The sequence below is a fragment of the Solea senegalensis genome, linkage group LG9 (assembly GCF_019176455.1).
Source record: "Solea senegalensis isolate Sse05_10M linkage group LG9, IFAPA_SoseM_1, whole genome shotgun sequence".
NCBI lineage: Eukaryota > Metazoa > Chordata > Actinopteri > Pleuronectiformes > Soleidae > Solea > Solea senegalensis.
Genome location: NC_058029.1, coordinates 18,123,770 through 18,141,875, shown reverse-complemented (window position 1 = coordinate 18,141,875; position 18,106 = coordinate 18,123,770). Strand labels below are relative to the sequence as shown.

Below are 18,106 nucleotides of genomic sequence, written 5' to 3'. Positions count from 1 at the left end.
TTATTTCTGAGCCCGTTTGCGTATCGGTCCTTGAATAAAGCATTTTCTAGGAGGTGTTTTTTGTTTTGTTTTGTTTTTTACCGTCATGTCAAGGACCAGTTCACTAAGATTCTTTTACTCAAGATATTTTCTTAAAAAATGTCTGTTTCACCAGAATAGTAATTGACCCATCACCCAGGTATTATAAAACGTTTCAAGTGTAGGACCTTTTTCATACTTAAACTAACTTAAAGACATTCCAATTAAATTAATGACATCACTTACACACATTGAAGCACGGCACCCTTTTAGATAAATTGCATTTGCACTCATCAAGACAGAATTCTTCTTTTAAAGTAATTAATGGTACTGGACTAGGACTTTACGCCAATACACTTATTGCTCCTTATTCAAATAATTGACAGAAAACTCTGAAGAAATCATATTAGAAGTTATAAGTTTTCCAGAACACGCCATAGTAATTAAGTTAAGGAGATGGATGAGGTGTCTAACCAGTGCTGCACTGTTGGACTGCTTCAAGGTCTTTTGACACAGTAAATAATTTATCATTCAACATTCAAGATGTAAACTGTCACATTTGTTATATAAATACAAATTGGTAGAAGAACTTTTGCAAGGATGCTGCAGTAGCAAAATACAGTAAATAATTAAAGATGAATCGTTAGAGACAGCAGACAATTAGAAGTTAAATACAGTAATATAACAAATGTGTAGCCGAGTAATAGTAATAGACCACAGTGGTCTTGTTAGATTGCATATAAAAATGGTCTGTGGGTCCATTTGGGTCATTATTACTGATCCATAAATGTGTAAGCAGCACTTTAATGTTGCTATTGTTGAATGATGTGCAACTGGATTTAAAAGTGTTGTGTATCAAAAATGTACACATTTATCATATGACTGCCTGTCATAAAAACGGGAAAACATTAATATTTCAGAACTCTTTCAAAAACGTTTTAAAACTAAAAATGTTATTGTTATATATTTGGCAAATAACAAGCTGAATTCATCTTTTTACACCCAAATTTGAGACGGCTCACTGGGCTTCTCTCGGAAGTCAGAAATTATTCAAGCATTAATTATTTTTATTCAGGAATGCAAGTTAATAACTATACAATTTGACATCTTAATCAAGACTATTGTTTCTATTTTTGTTTGTGTTTTTTTGTAAAACAGTACATTTGAAAATTCATCATAATAATGACAATTATCTTTTAACATTAAAAAAAGAATTTCTTCTACATACTGGTGTATTAACGTTACAGAAACATAAAAATATATATATTTTGATAATTACCAATGCTGCTAATTTAAGGCAGCTGTGGCTTCGGGTGGTGGTCCAATACATGTGTTAAGCCCTGTATCTGCACAACAATAGCTGTTACATGAATATTTGCTTCTGACAAGTAACACATTCACCTAGTGTTTCAGAACTATGCAGCGTTCTGTGTTTCACAAAATTGTACTAGTTGGATGAAAAGAAAACAGTAAACTGACATTCACAGAAATGCTTCATAACTGATAGATATTATCTATAAGTTTATACCAACAATGAAAACACAGTGAACACAAACATGCTTTCTACTTTATGACACTGATTCCTCTTTTAAAAGCTCTCACATGTTTAACATGATTTCATCATGGAGTCTTTGCTCCTGTCGATCTGAACAAAGATTCTAAATTAATGTACAGCCAATGTGTGGAGATGTGTCTTACCCTCTCACAACACTGATCTTTACAATGCCACACCAGGACAGGCTGCTGCAGGTCTCTGGCGCCCCCTAGCTGGGTGAAAGCTGGCACTACTGCTCATTACTCTCTGCAAACAGCTTGGTCTGTGATTTTTGTCTCGAGTGGCTGACTCCTTCCGCTTCATATAAGTCTCTCGCTCAAACACTTTGCCACACGATTAGTTTTTCTTGTCATTTTTAATTTACAGCAGAACTGTTGAAATGTTTCTGGCTACCTGTCATCTCTGGGGCAGGTTGTGGTGATGGGATGAGCACTAAATACAAACAGGAAGCTGCATTTATTACCCAACTGAGTAACACTAAAATAATAATTATTATCATTAGCTTGATTAGTGTCTATACTCGTGCCATGACTGACTTCTACTGTCCCTAATAACCCAGTGTTTTAGCAGTGTGGATAATACCTGTGTTTAATACTGATAACAATATCTTTTAAAAATGTTCATTCTATATTTTATTTTTTTTCAGAATAACATGCACACACATGGAAAGACACAAACGTGTCTGCCATGTTTCTCTATTCATTACATTACATAACATGTCATTTAGCAGACGCTTTTATCCAAAGCGACTTACAATGGAATTGAATACAATCAGCCAGGGGTGGAATCGAACTTGCGACCATGATGTCTTTCGCACACAGGGTAACCACTTAACCACTGAGCCACTCCACCCCATATTCAAACTGTAAAATGCAAATAAGGTATTAACCTGCTAAGTGAAGCTATAATAAATGTTTTTTTCCTCCAGATTTCACTTTAATAAGCATAACAGAGTGAAGGAAGGAAGGAAGATAACATCAAATTCCTATAAATTAAAGAAATGATGATTCTGTGACACCATTAGACACCAGACATAAAAGAATATCATATACTGTAATGTCGAAGTATATGATATGCAGATTTTGTTTTCGCAAAAACAAAATCTGCACTGCAAACGTAAGGAACAGTCCCTAAAATGGGTTACTCTACTGTTCAGTAGTGATCACTACGAATGATGCACTCTGACAACATGTTTTATTGTTGTAATGATGTTTACAGTTTAGCAGCCTCACATTCCTAAATTACCACAGTGGGCAAGTTCCAGTCAAACTGCATGTGTAACACATCATTCATCATTCCCAATGCTAAACGTGGGAAAACACATTCTCTGTTTGATTCGATGATTTGATTTGGTTTAAGCTGCAATCATTGATTTATTGGGTTTTTTTAATGTGAGTAATGTGTCAACATCAACTAAGTCATTTAAATAGGTTTTAGGTAGTTTGCTATGGACACCCAATATAACAAAAATGTTTCAAAATGCTGGCTCCTTAAAACAATCCTTATTATCAATAATAATCATTAAAGTGGTTGAATCGCCCTCTAATTTATTAGAAAAGCCCACAAATATTTTGGAGTAATCTTTTTTGCTTGCACTACAGTTAAATTTTGAGCAGCAGTAGCGCATGGAATTAATTGCATAGTTGTTGTTTTTTGACATGAGACAATTATGTTCAAAGAAATAAGGGTTGTGTAAAATAATACATGTTTATTTTTGTTATTATGCTGTTGATGTGAATGTAGGGAGCCTATTTTACCATTTTCATTTGAGAGATTTATTCTCTCACTAATTACACAGGCTATGCTTTTGGTGCTATTGTGTGTTGTGGTGTCTGTGTTGCGTATTGTGAGCTCATGATGAGTATGGATGTGTAGCTTCTGTTATTGAAGTATTGTCTGAAACGTTGTGGGGACCCCCATGGAGTTTGGTTTTTTTTCCACACACCCCGCTCTCTCTGTTGTTTTTGTAAATGTATTATTGCCAATGGTCTTGTGGATTCCTGAGTGGTGAGTTGCAGAATGTCTGACTGGAGTTTCATTCATTAGAGAACTCTCACGCAGCTTAGCAGGGGGACCAAACCGATGCCAATTCAGACGTGACTTTTATGACCGTGCTATAGAGTTGTGCATATAGCTGAAAACACATTTCCACATGGTTGTTTTTCCTGCATGACAGTCTAAGTGTATACACTATAAACTATTATGGAACAGACCATGCAGTCTTGTTGTGTAGGTTCATCTGTGCATGTCAGGTGTGTGTGAGATTTCACGTCCACACTCTGCTCCCATGCACCCTGCTGCCTTCTATGTGCATATTTTTCTCAAACTGCCTTAAATTCAACTGTGTACAAACTCATAGACAGCTTGTCTCCCTGCTACTAACACCATCTATAACAGATACCCATGTTTGACATCTTTCAATACTGTTTTCTTAAAGAATGGGTAAATTAATCTGTTAAATCTTAATGCATGTAGAAAAAAGGTAAATTAATCTATTAAATCTCAATGCATGTGATTCCTTAAAGGAAAAAGGTAAATTAATCTGTTAAGTCTTAATGCATGTGTTTTCTTAAAGAAAAGGGTAAATTAATCTGTTAAGTCTTAATGCATATGTTTCCTAAAATAAAAAAGGTAAATTAATCTTGTCTTAATGCATGTGTTTCCTTAGAGGAAAAAGGTAAATTAAACTGTTAAGTCTTAATGCATGTGTTTCCTTAAAGAAAAGGGTACATTAATATGTTAAGTCTTAATGTATGTGTGGTTTTCTTAAAGAAAAGGGTAAACTAATCTGTTAAGTCTTAAAGCATGTGTTTTCTTAAAGAAAAGGCAAATTAATCTGTTAAGTCTTTCTCCATAAAGTATCAATGTGTCCATACATCAAAGATCTTTCTGTGCTTCTGGTCGTGTCTTGTCTCTTAGCTGGTTGTGATGAGTTCATTTTCTGTGACTACAATAAGCCTGTTTTCATGTATGGACTTGAGTCGAAACTCATCCTTGTTTCTCTCACACACCAGGCATTTGCATAATTTTGACATGACATATTGTTTTCCTTTTATTGTTTTATTTAAGTCCTCATACTGAGAGAATGGATTACATGACAGCGCTCTAAAATAGTTGTACAAGTTATACCAGCATATTATGTAGATTTTGTCCAGAAAAGATGTTTTCTGGGGTTTATTCCAGTGATGATGTTTCTGTTAAGTTTGGTTTGATTTACTTAATACTATAAAAAAAGGGGGTGGTAACAGATAATGATAGTAAGACTTCGAATTCCCATTTTGAAGCCTTGAGATTGGCCACTGCCCAGCGCTGTAGCCCAGACATTCACAAATGTCTCCTACAAACGGGCATCTATTGGATGATATGTATTCATTCTTATCTATTTTTCCTCTAAATGTGAACACAATTTACAAATTGACATAATGTGCTTTTGAGGAAGACCTGAAACTATAGCCATTGGGACCATTAATCAGGAAAATATTCACTGACTCAAGTGAGAAGTAGACTCACTTCCTAATCGACTTCAATTTAAATGACTTATTTTGGCAACCCCTTCGTGGCAATTCATTCTTTTTTCTTTCTTTCTGGTTGGCCTCGTCTGGCAAACCAGAAGACTATGCGCACTATTCACAGTCTGTGAGTGATATGGTCCGGTGTATCTGCTGGACCTTCATGCTGCAAATCCATTCCCTGCTCACTAATGCGCAGAGTCTGGCTCCAAATCATGTCAAGTTGGTTTAATTGTTTTGTGTGTGCCATGGAAAAGAGACCAGAAAAAGAGATTGACAGAGCAGATGTGGATATTATACCTCAAAAACAAAAATTGGTCTGGACTTTAGATTAAACATATAAAAGTCTGAAACTTTCCTTCAAATTAAAGGGTTTAAATGCAAATTTAGGGTTAGGGTTTGTACTTGTTGTCAGTTGTCGCACTTGCACAAGTTAACTTTGTGAGTCCACTCTTGAGAATGTGCCACAGTCCAGTGGAGCAGAAGTGGAATTCAGCATCTGCAATTATTGAACAACAGGGTGCAAACAAAGTATTTGAACTGGAAAGGAGGAACAAGTGGGTGGAGAGTTGAAAAAGTGAAACGTTAGAAATCACCGCCAAATACTTTTATTTTTTTTATGTTGCTGTTCTTTATTCTAAAAGAAACAGACAGGGGTATACTGTAAATGAGATGATACACAACATGGATGGGATATATATTAGAGACAGGAATGGCATGGTAAATAAATGCAGGTATAAGAAGGGTATTTGAACACTCAGCAAACTGGTGCTCCTTAGTACAGAAAACAGCACACAGTACAGTATATTCTTAGGAGTCAAAAATACAACGACTCCACCATTCACACAAAATCATGTTGGCATTTAACAACAAAAAAAAAATGAATGTGCTGGGTATTATATCCTCAATCTAGGCTACTTAGAAACAGACACACAGCAACAACAGTGCATAAGGCCTTATACTGAAGATCTAGCATTTATATGTCTTTGTACTTTCATAAGTGGTACTGTATAGTAGCTTCACATTCATTTTCAGATATCTGTCAACAGAAAACAGGTATACAGATGTGGACACACGTCCCTCATTTGGGATGTGAAACTATGATGAAATCCATGTAGTCAAAATCATACATGTACACAAACGTGTTATAAGGCATTGTAGTAAAACATTATATATGTAGTAAAAAAACAAAGATGAATAGAGTAGGTGGTATATACACCTGGGCATTTAAAATATTATAGAAAACATACCCTGAATGAATGTCTCTCCCAAAGTCAGCAAAACAGACAAGACTTGGATATTGGCTTGTTTTAATCCTTTCATTTAAATCCTTCATTTAAACCTTTAAAAGCAATTTCATTTTTACTTCAACATAATTTATGTTCATATAGTCTGTGTTTAGTGTCTGTTTTGAATACCTCAGTGAGAGGGTTTGGTCTGTTGGCACAATCTAAACCATGGTAAGGCCTGAAGACTCTCCCAAACTACAAGTACTGCTCCCTTTTCTCTGGTGGGGTACTTTTAACATTTGGTCTGCAATTCAAAAAAGGGAAAAAAAGAAATGTTTCAGTCACAGACAGAACAAATTAAACCCAAAACACATTTAAAAACAACACCCAGAGGTCATAGGATATAAGTCAAATCATCAAACAATGCAACAGTTCCACAGAGAGTTTCAAATCATTGTTAACTTACAGCTGGAAATGGGACACAGGGGTGTGAGGGGTGTTTACAGGCTGAAATGAGTGAGGCCATGTCATTTCTTAAAGAAAAGATCTGATCAGGTGTCCTTATGGAGTCCATATGTACAGAAAAAGGCTCAGAAGGTAAGGGAATAACGAGGAGATGCAGATATGGTACGAAGGAAAAGGAAGTGTTCTAATACAAGAGGTCCAAATTTGGGTCTAAGACACAACAGGGGGGAAGGGGAGACAGTGGTTTGACAGTTGGACAGTCCTCGATAAAAAGGCAGGGGCTGATCAGTCAGGGAAACTAGTTTCACTCAACAACTCTGCCCTGAATTAGAGAAGAGAAGAAGACAGTTGAAGAAGAACAGGATTAGAGGACAGAAAGGGAAATAAGAGACACATCAAGACGCCCAGATTTTCACAACAATCATGGAGTGTTAGAAAGACAGTGAGGTCAACAGTCAATGACTGTAAACATTTAGAAAAGTGAAGGGAAATCAATGAAAAGAAACATGGCTGATGTTGATACATGTCACATGATTGGTAACCTACACTCCAATGTGTCAGCTACACGTGGTGTATTAGAAATGATGGAGTGATGATGGCAAAAAGCTGCTAGTTTAGCTAGTGTTTGAGATTTTGGGACATTTTAACTTATAAATTTTAACTTAAAAATGTCGTTAACTTATAGAGGTGGGTTAAGCAGGGTGAAAATGCTGTTCCATTTTTCTTCTTCTTTCGTCTTATTTGTTAGTTTTCCATTGTTGCTTCATCAAGTTAAGGGCACTGACCAACATTTGAATGTGGGCCACAATCATCCCAGAAAAACTAAACTGCATGTTTGCATGTGCCCACAAATAAAAATATACTATATACAAATATTTGTTTAATAATTCGTACCACAATTTGTGTTACCTTAAAATGCAAGAACCCAGTAAGCCGTTTCTCCCTCTTTCCAGTATACATGTGCCAGGCATACAGTTCTCTGGTTGTAAGTGGATTGATATGGGAGAGGTATCAATCTACTCATCTAACTGCCAGCAAGTGTGCAATTCACCAAAAAAAAATTTAATTATATTTAAGCGTAGTTTATACAGTATTTTCTCCTCTTTGGCCATAATTTAACAGGTAGTTCTCTCAGACTTGTTGTTAAGCAATAGCGATTGAAAACACAGCTGCCACTGACAGAGCAGTGATGCCTGACATCCCCCTTTATTTGAAGGGCACAAGGAATTTTCTTGAGATCCCCCCCACCACCACCACCATTACTCCTAATCTCACCATAATGGAGCACTCTCAACAAACAAGTGTCTACCAAGAAGAGGGGCTGTACGACCAGGAAACGAGGGGACTGGGACCTTTTCTAAGAAAAGTCAATGGCTTTATTATCTGGAACAGTGATGGAGCAGCTCTTTTAGAAACACAAATGAGGGCAAAGTGATGTGGGAGCACAAAGCGGAAACTCAAGTGCCAATTTAGACCTGCTGTTGTGTTTTATAGGCTGTTATGTGGGGTGGATTTTAAGACTAATACAGATATTTATTGTAATTTACTCCCATGAGCAGTCAACAGTTTGCGAAACACATGCCATAAAGTTAAAAATGACATTTACTGCTATTTACTGTGTATCCAGTGCCACGTTAGCTTATGTACTGCTGTAAAATAATGCTTAATACTGCGCTGGTGTATTAGCTTACGAAAGTGTGTACATGCAATTGGAATAACAATGTTAGTACATGGAGTGGGAGGACATGTCAAAGGGAACCTCCACTTTCACTTAGTGTTGAGTAAAATGAAGTGACATTACAACAAAACAGCATTCATCCTCAGTACAATCCAAGCAGACACTTTTTTTTATTAACAATTCAACTCCACCGCTGCAGTTCAGATTGTGTCTCATTTAGCGCTCAACTCTTTATTGTCAGACAATTTTGGTAGGCTGTCTTTATCAGGGCCTTAAAGGTACTGAGATCATGTCCTCTGTGTTTATTCTGAGAAAGTAGTTGGTGTCGTATTTGATCCCTACCTTCTAACTGAGTGAGATTACACAAGGCAAACACTGTGTATCTCCACGGAGCTGCTCAGCGAAAATGTCATGTTTTTGTAACAGGGGTTTGGCGTTCTTCTCACAATCTTTGTGCACCAGTGGAGTGTGAATACACAACACTGTACAGAGGCAAAACACAGATGCAGCTCCAACCAGGAAGCATAGGACATGCTCATTAAAGATCAGTGTGTTTGACAGAACTATAGTATTTCTTTCTCCATGTCCATTCTCACTGTGTATCTGCCATAAAGCCCCCACGTCTAAGCCTTAGGAATCACTTTAAAGGTCCCATATTGTACACCATGAGACTTTTTGTGATACAGTTGGTATGTAAACACTGAAAGTATGCTCATATAGATAGGCAGAGAGATCAGAAAAGAGGGTCTTGACACAAGAGATAACATAAAATCTATACTCATAATCTAAACTTTATTATGGATTCCAACGGTTGATATAATTGTCGTCAAAGTGGAAAATATGGGACCTTTAAATGCAGTTTTATTTTTGTGTTGGGGTCAAATTTCTACTCTAATTTAGACTGAATAATGACATTAAAGCACATGAGAGGTTTCCATTCATAGTTACTTAACTTGTTATCTGGATATTTGGCGTGACATGTCAGGTAAGTGATTTGTGATGTGAAGTCAGTAACTTTTTAGACCCAACCATACAGTACATCTTTCATATAATGTGCTGGTGTGTGGTAAGTAAATGAACCCCAGTGTGTGAGTGATGTTTGATTACATGCATGGGTGCAAGGTAGTCGTTTTCTATTGTTTTAGCAGGCATAAGCTAGTCGTAAAGGGGGTGGTGCCAAGTGTGTCCTCTGCTCTCTGTTTGGGTTGCTGCTGGAAGGGGGTGGATTTTACACGTACTCCCTGGCTGTGGAAGGCTGTGATTGGCGGTAGTATTGCTGCCCTCGCATGTCGTCTTTGGAGCAGGAGCAGCACAGCAAGGCGCCGCCCAGTGCTGTCAGACTGGCTGCTGCCCAGCCCACAAACAGGGCAGAGCCAAATTCATACCTGTATATGAAACAAGGAGCAGGTCAGGGATATGTCACATAAGTTCTACTATTTGTTACCTCATTAATAAACTATAATAAGGCCCAGCAACTGGAAATTGTGCAAATATTTGATGCAGTTTTGTAAATGAAAATATTATTTCAATCACATTTTATCACATTTCAAAGTGAACTTGACTGCTAGAGGGGTTTCAAACTAAAATCAAAACTGTTGTGTTTGTGACATATTCCCGATATTAAAAGACATTAAAACTGTGATGAAGGATGTTTGTTTTGTGAAGCTTTCATTGTTCACAGGGAAATTAGACAGGAGAGTTATATTCTTAAGAAGAGTAGCGCAGCTCATTAAATTGTGGCTGCTCTAATCTGATAACATGGGTGCCTAAATGAAAAGCAAGATATTTTGCCATGTAGATGTGCTGCTCTTTGGCTGTCCCAGATAAAAGATGCCCATTTATTTTTTTCCCCCAAAAGCTTGTCGTACATCATACCATGGTTCAAAGGTGGCTGTTGCCATGGGTGTCCAATCAAAGGCTGCATTTACACTGTAGGACTTGATTCCAAATTCCAATATGATACCAGTTTTTAAAATTTTCTGATGACTTGTTTGCATTGTCTTTAAAAAGTGATCTCTGCATCTATTCTGGTAAGCACTTGAGGAGACAACCTGTGGGGTGGGCTTGGCAACGGATCAGGAAATAGTTAGGGGGTGGGGCGATGGCGTAGCTGATGACTTGCATTGTCAGCAACAGATGTCAGCGTCATAGTTTGCATGCATCATACTTGATGTCTTAGTCAAGTTTATTAGATTCATGTCACACAGTGTGATTTATAATGATCCTCTAAGATTGCTGAAATCTCACAGCATGTAAGAGGCTTTACACAGGCAGCTTTTGACTGCAGATGTCAACTTGATAATATATGTAAATTGACATGAACTGAGAGGAGATGAAAGCCGTGGAGAAAGAGAGAAATGAGGGAAACTTCTACAGCAACTAATTATTTATGTCAACACTAACAGCATCAGAATTTTGATGACAGGCGCCTCTCCAGTCAGCTTAAATTTTCCACAGTAATTTGCAGATTTAGAAACTCAAACAAAGCTGATTTTTTTTTTTTTCAACTGTTCTATGTTAAAGTGTCTGGGTTTTTTTTTAACAGTTGATGCTCTTTTAAGATGCATTTATGCAGATGTTGGTAATCATCTTAACAGCATACTCTCATACACTCTGAATCGCATTTTGTCTCAGACTAGACAAATACACAATGGAATGTATGTAACAGAAAATAGCCTCCTCTTAAATAAGGCGAGTAATGCTGACAGTAAAGGGGTCAAACAAATCTGACGTGGTGAAAAATGATTGGCCTCCTTGTTTGGCAATTTTAAATGACAGGAAATGTGCTTTTCACACCTCAGTTTAAATGTAGACAACACTATTTCTGACAATTTGAGGAAAAAGTTTTAAGCTGCTTACAGATCTAGCTTCTCTCCTAAATTGTAGTGCGTCAAAAGTCCAAATAATGTCAGAATGGAAGAGAAAAATTCCCAGATAATTCACAACAAGCAAGTGGGTGAGTGTCTGGCCTCTTGCATGCTCAAGCCAGGCTAAACTAACTAATAATTAAACTGACTAAATCTTGGGGACATTTTCCTTTGGATTTAGCTGTAAATTTAGGTCACATCCACTGCTGTATTGAGAGACATAGTTTGGCATCAGGAGGCTACATACCTGGCGTTGGGAGGTGTATTTGGGTTGAAGAACTGATAAGACACCTGAGTGGCATACCAAGACACAGACACCAGTGTACATAGACCTGCGGAGGGAGAAAAGATTAAAACAAGTCAAACATTCAGTGTTGCACATAAACCACACAAATGAACTGGGGAATCCTTAATATTCTCCCCTAGACTTATGGTTTATGTTTGGGATCAGCTGCTAATGCCTCTAAAATGGCCTCTTCCTGTTTACAGCAGTGAGTCTAATTAGGCAACAAGTAGTGATAGATTAGGCCAGAAAAAATGTAAAACCACTGCAGTGAAATGCATTTAATTGCAGGACATACTGCAGCATATTTTCAGCTGTAAACCAAACAAAACACGGAAAGCACACAGGACAAATCCCACCTGCAAGCAGGAAGAGAGCACCTCCAGTCACGGCGATCCGAGTCTTGGTGGCTGGGTTGTTATCGCCCACCTTGGTGCACTTCATGCCCACCACGCTGACAATGAGGCCAATGAAGCCCAGCAGCACTGACACCACCATGAGGGCCCTGCATGTTTGAATGTGGACTAGATAAAGAAAAGGAACGGAAGGGGTGGAACAGATAGGGACAGAACAAAAAGAAAGGCAGAGCAAAGAAGGGAAGGAAAGTGTTGAGGAGATGAGAAAACAAACAGTCTTTTATCCCTTCCCTTGGAATAAACATGGACATAAAAGTGATCATTATAAGGAGACGAGGCTAATCATGCAATGTAGGACTGAAGGGAAACCACATGCATTTTTGACAGAAAGCTCATTAGTGGGAGTCCACCACTGTCCTGTTTTTCAAGAGCAGGACATTTCAAACTTTATATTGTCCAGTGATAACTTGGGACCTTAAATGTCCTACAAATCATCTCCAGATCATTCCACTGTGGCTTTGCACTCTCAAAAATCTAACACAGCTGCCCACACTGGCCCCGGCACACATAACATGGTGGGAAGAACATACTTACAAATAATTACGCACACATAAATGTATGTTTGAGTGCACAATATCTGCACGCACACACTATGACTGTAGGTGGGACAGACACAGATGAAACACACAGCTCTCTGTGTGACACGCAGCTGCTGTAGGAGGTCCTGCTTTACATGTTTCACACAGTGGGATTAGTGTGGCTGTTTTGTGACAAAGCAAGATTGTTTTCATGGGGCTGTCGCCACAGCGATCAGACACTACTGCCTCTAACGCGGCCACACACAAAATGGATGATGCAAAAGCAACACAGGAGGATTTAATGATGTAAAAAATACTGATAGAGTGAGGGAATTGTTGAAATCCCAGCAGCGGGAAGGAAACGTGCAAATTCCAATCACCTGATTCTTATATGCGACAGAGCCAACAAATACAGTAATTAAAGTAACGATAATAAAGGCTTCCATACTTTTTTATTTAGGGTTGTAGCCATTATAACAAGGACTTACGTGTAACCTAGGGGTTTCACATCGGAGAAATGAAGCCAAGGCCACAAAACAACACCAATAACATCACTAAATAAACTAGAGCAGATAAACAATGAAATGAAAAAAGAATAGAGCATGAGTCAAAATCTGAAATATATGGTATAGACTTTCTGTCTTCTACTTTCAACTATCTTTTATGACGCTCAAGGAAAGACTCCTTAAAATAGGCCAGACTAAAATACAACAGAATATTTTATTATTATTATATTTTATCTGCAAAAGTATTATGGAGAAGATAATGGAGACTCATAGCTGTATGAACTATATTTCTGCAGCTTTCGACGAGTTTAGTGAAACTATCAAATGACTCATATTTACTCAAGAGTCTATAGAAAAAAGAATGGAGCAGAATTGTTTTGCCTTTCCCTGGAGCCTTTTGATCACATCTTGCCTTCAGGCTACACAAGAATAAGTAAAGTGGACCTCGACTTCAGTTTTCGTTTCCTTGTTTTTACCACTGGAAACAAGACTTCAAAATATGGAATTAGAATTTATTTCGTCATTGTGACAAATATGCACACCCCATCTTTCAAAGAACAGCACTGTAGTAGCATTTCAGAGGCTGACCTGAGAGAACTCATGGTGGGGGGAGGAGTCTTTGAAGAAAGATTCATGGCTCCTTTTGATCAAGCATCTCAATGATCTTCAGTATAGTTGAGTATAGTTTGATTTTTTTTTTTCTCTTTGTCTTTTATTCACTCTTGGAATTCATCCTCTCATGTCCTCTGTGGGTGTTCAGGGGCCTTTGTAAGTGACATTACACTGACCAGTTTAAGCCACAAACATACAAGAAGGAGTGATGGAGACATTAAAAGGAAGAATGAAGTTATCGTTGGGGTTGGCTCAGCCACAAGGCCCTCTCTTTCCACTCTGCAGGGTGGCAGTACCAGCCACAAGCTTTCATTGAGTGAGTGTGTTTGCTGGTTCGTGTGTGTGTGCGCGCTTGTGCATGGTTGTGTTCCATTTAGAAGACTCTTTTTTGCACACAATATGTTTGCCCACTCACTGCTCAACTCTAAAACTGCATCTTTATTGAACATCTCCAAAAACAACACGATGCCACAATTCATTTAGCTATTACATTTTCCCTCATTAATTTCCCTTTGGGAAGTTCATTTAGTGCTCAGACAGAAACTCTGCTCCACACTCGGAGATGTCGTGCTGCTCACTGTGTGCGGACATCGAATCCTATCATTCTCTCTTTATACGGAGAGATAGCAAATCCACATCGTGTGTGTGTGTGATATGATATTATGATAACTGTACTCATCATAACTGTCTAATCAATAGGGTGATAAGATAGATCAACTTCAATCAATTTATCCTATACTTTATCCAACCAAACTTAGCCTCCGTGTTAAAGATCAGTAATTGTGTCCAAATTATTATTTACACATTAATTAATGTGGCCACAATATATTGATCACTTTTTACCCAGTAAACCATTAAAAGAGCATATATGGAATTAACAGTAACAATGTCACTTTCTGCCCAAGCTGCAGAGGGGAGAGGTGGTCACTACTTTTGCCTCAGGGAGAATGCTGCGGCATTTAAATGTTCTCCCTGTGTGCAGGATTATTACTTTTTGAGTACACAGTTGTAAAAAACATGCAGATTGGGCTTAGGTTATATCAAGATTCTAGGTGTAAATGTGAGTGTGAGGGGTTGTTTGTCAGGGCTGGGTCCGCAATGCCCTGATGGTTGGTCTGACAGCAAAGAAGACGACAAACAATTGTGATGCTGCAAAAACAACTACTGCCAATGAGCAACCAGCACGTACATTCCGTGCCTGCGCTGGAACAGCCAATCCCAATAATCTCTCATCAACAGCGGATGACACTGTTTCAACATGCTGAATCAGCCATAAAGCCTTCACTTGATGCCGACAAAGGCCACAGTGACATCAACAGTAACTTTCATCAAAGTCTCTCACCCAATGCTGGCTGGGAGTGGCTCATGCTTCCCCTATACGGCCCTTTAAAGGATAAGCTGTACCGATAATGGATGCATGTTTTCAAATGTGCTATATAAATACATTTGACTTGATTATAATCTATTCATTTCACATTAAAGTGAATGCAAACTTATTATATAATGTGGCAAAACAGATTGTCAAGGCCCGGTCATTGTGTGTTCAAAACCATGCTGATGTCTTTGATCACATGCTGAGAATGGAGCCGGTGAAGAGAGTTTCTTCACAACTCCAAACTGAGCTTCTTTAAGATCAGAATAACACTAACATGGTTTTTAATCATGATTCAGTGCTGCCCTGTCACCTCAGACTGTCCAGACACATGACTGGATGCTGTTCTGCTCCATTTCATAATCTGTCCGTCCTTATAGGAGATGCCTGAATAAACCTGTGAGGGGTCCCAACTTTGCAGGTCTTCGGAAGGGGTTTTCTTTGGTGTTTGTCTTGCACTCACAATCTTGCACTCACTGGGCGTGTTAATGGATAAATGAAACAATGTGCACGTGTGGGGAAGACAGCGCACATTCTGGGAATATCTCTGGTGTTTCGCTTAACACTGCCCTTTTCTTCTCGTAACAGTCCCTATTCATCCGCCAGGACAATACGCTGTTCTTATTGCTCCAATGAACCAAAGGAGATGGGAGATCAGCTCGGGCCACTCGGAACGCCACAAAAAAAATGTTTTGATTTAAGGACTCGCCACGACATCAAAATGTATACAAAGTGCCTCATTTGTTTTCAGAAGGAACGTGTGCCACAGCGAGAGTCCTATACACACAATGGTCCCAAACTGCCACGGGAAAACTCGACGTGTTGGTGATAATCACTGATCCCACCTCCCTGTAATCTCTAATGAGTGAATAAAAGGACGATTTAAACAGCCAATAGATGGATTCATTTAATCTGGGTGCCATTATTTATGCGTCACTGGCTCCTACATACGGATTGAAGATGACAAGAGGCTCATATTCTGAGCTAATTTATGTTAGAATCCCACATTCCTGTCCCCCTCCCACTCTTTGCACATTATGCTTCAAGATGTTCTGGAGTTTTGAGATGAGTGCCATCAAAGCTTTCAACAGCAGTGTTTTTAAGTGAGATTTATAGCTTGTGAATTCAACACATCCCAGATAAAGGAAGCCTGGGGAGTTGTTTTCCTTCTGTTTTGCCTGCTGATTAATAAGTGTGGCCAAATGAATGGGCCAGTTACATTAAATGCAGTGATTTGTAACATAGCGTCACAGACACTTCATGGGAAAACTTGGGAGGAAAAGGGAGGGCAAATGTTTTCATAGAAGAATCATTTGCAAATAAATTATTGTTAAAAAACAAAAAACATTAAATGAAGGGATCCGATTGAAGAAAGCTTTGTGAGAATATAGTGTGGAAAAAAGTGTGATTAAAGGAACCTTTCTTTGTAATGCATTAGGAGAGAATTATTGGCTTACTCAAGCTTTAATTTAGTCTTTTCATCATCTGACAAATTACCCACTAAATATCACTTAATCACTGTTACAGTTACTGTGCAGTTTCCCCATTTGGTATTCAAGTTTTCTTTTTCTTTTTTAACATTATATTATCTTCAAAATATGACAATCATGAATCAAAGTTATTCCAATGAGCACATAAAAAGAAGTCATAACAAGTAGTGTGTTGAAGAGAAAGAAAAGGGAACTACAAGTTCAAACTTAATCATTGTACTCACTGTCCAGCGAGAGCATGGAGTCAAAGATCTTGCACTGCACCTGTCCTGTACTCTGTGAGGCACAGCTCATCCACAGCCCCTCGTACAGACCCACAGCTGTGATGATGGCATCACCTGCGTATGACGACTGCTTCCACTGTGGTAAGGCGGTGGTCGAGATAACGCCGATCCAGCCGCCCAGTGCCAGAAAGTAACCCAACAACTGGAGACCTGAGTTGGCCATCCTTATCTGGTTCTGTCGCTCTTTCTCTGTCTGGTCTCACTTTTTTCTGTCTCTCTCTCTATCCTTCCCACTCTCTGTTTTTCTTGCAACAGCTGTTGTTCAGGTGACTCTGGTGTGGCGCCCTTTCTTTGTGGACACACCTGCAGCAATCCTGTTACTTCATTCACACTTCTCTTCACTGTCCTGTCTCTTTGAGCATCTCCTTCTGCCCCTCTGCCTTAGCTCTCATTTGGAGAAGTCCTCTTTTTCTCCTTGCCTCTAACTGCCTTTCTTTGTTTCTCCACGTCCTGGACTTGTTTGGTCCGTCTCCGCTGGGATGACGACTTCTTGTCTCTCCTTAAGGCTGTGTCCTGGGCTGTCGGGGGCTCAGTCAAAGTGGAAGAAAAAAAAGGCTCTCTGGTGGTCAGTGTTTCAGTCCATCAAGCATCGTGGCTGGGCTGCCTCAATCTTTGCATAGTCTCTTCCAATTCTCTCTTTCTTTCACTGTGCTGCTTGCTTACTTCCTCCCTCTACAATCTTTCCATCTGCTCCAAGCTTAAGTGGCTCAATGAGGGGTAGCGAGGAAAAAAGTAAAAACAAAAAAAAGAGAACACAAAAAGTCCTTAACAGGCTGACCACAGAGAGATGGGGAAATGGGCTGAACTGTGATTGGACTTCTCTGTGTTGTAGGAACGCCCACAGGGAGGGAAAAGGGATGGCCTGGTTGGGGAAAAGAAACAGTGTTTCCATCAGGGAATGAAACCAAAAGCAGAAGATGTGGCTCAGTACTGAACAAAATCATACATAAATATGAGAAGCTTGTTACTACAAAATGGTTCTGCATCTAATTTAAAAAGCCAATCCCGTTCTGAAAGACTGCAGCATGCTTTTGATCCTTTAAAAGTTGGCTGCCCTGCTGGTGTTGTGGATGATGTGGTGGTAAAGTGCAACAAAAAAAACAAGTAAATCAGGCTCCAAACAAAGTCCGTCTGAAAAGGAAGTGTCACATCCAGACAGGCTCTCCAGAAGTTATGGGCCTCTGAGGCAAGCCTCTTCCATCGCCATGACAACACCCGGACAAATGAAGAGGCAAAAGGGGCAAGCCAGTGAGAATTTGCTGAACTGTACATCCTAAGGAGCTGTAAACGCAGACACACTCCAG

The 18,106-nt window shown here is 38.9% G+C and overlaps 1 protein-coding gene across 2 annotated transcripts; it reads right to left on the bottom strand.

Moving 5' to 3' along the window:
• Nucleotides 1-5,674: 5,674 nt before the first annotated feature.
• Nucleotides 5,675-17,555, bottom strand: cldn19 (claudin 19). Of its 2 annotated transcripts, none has more exons than XM_044035036.1 (5): nt 16,743-17,555; nt 11,964-12,128; nt 11,569-11,653; nt 9,693-9,839; nt 5,675-7,098 (listed from the first exon to the last, which is right to left on the bottom strand). In XM_044035036.1, exons 1-5 carry the CDS (start codon nt 16,963-16,965, stop codon nt 7,062-7,064), a joined length of 657 nt encoding a protein of 218 aa, XP_043890971.1. In that variant the 5' UTR covers nt 16,966-17,555; the 3' UTR covers nt 5,675-7,061. The 2 variants fall into 2 exon arrangements, with proteins under 2 accessions (XP_043890971.1, XP_043890970.1); XM_044035035.1 differs by having other exon boundaries at nt 5,675-6,615; nt 16,743-17,545.
• Between the last annotated feature and the right edge of the window lie 551 nt (nt 17,556-18,106).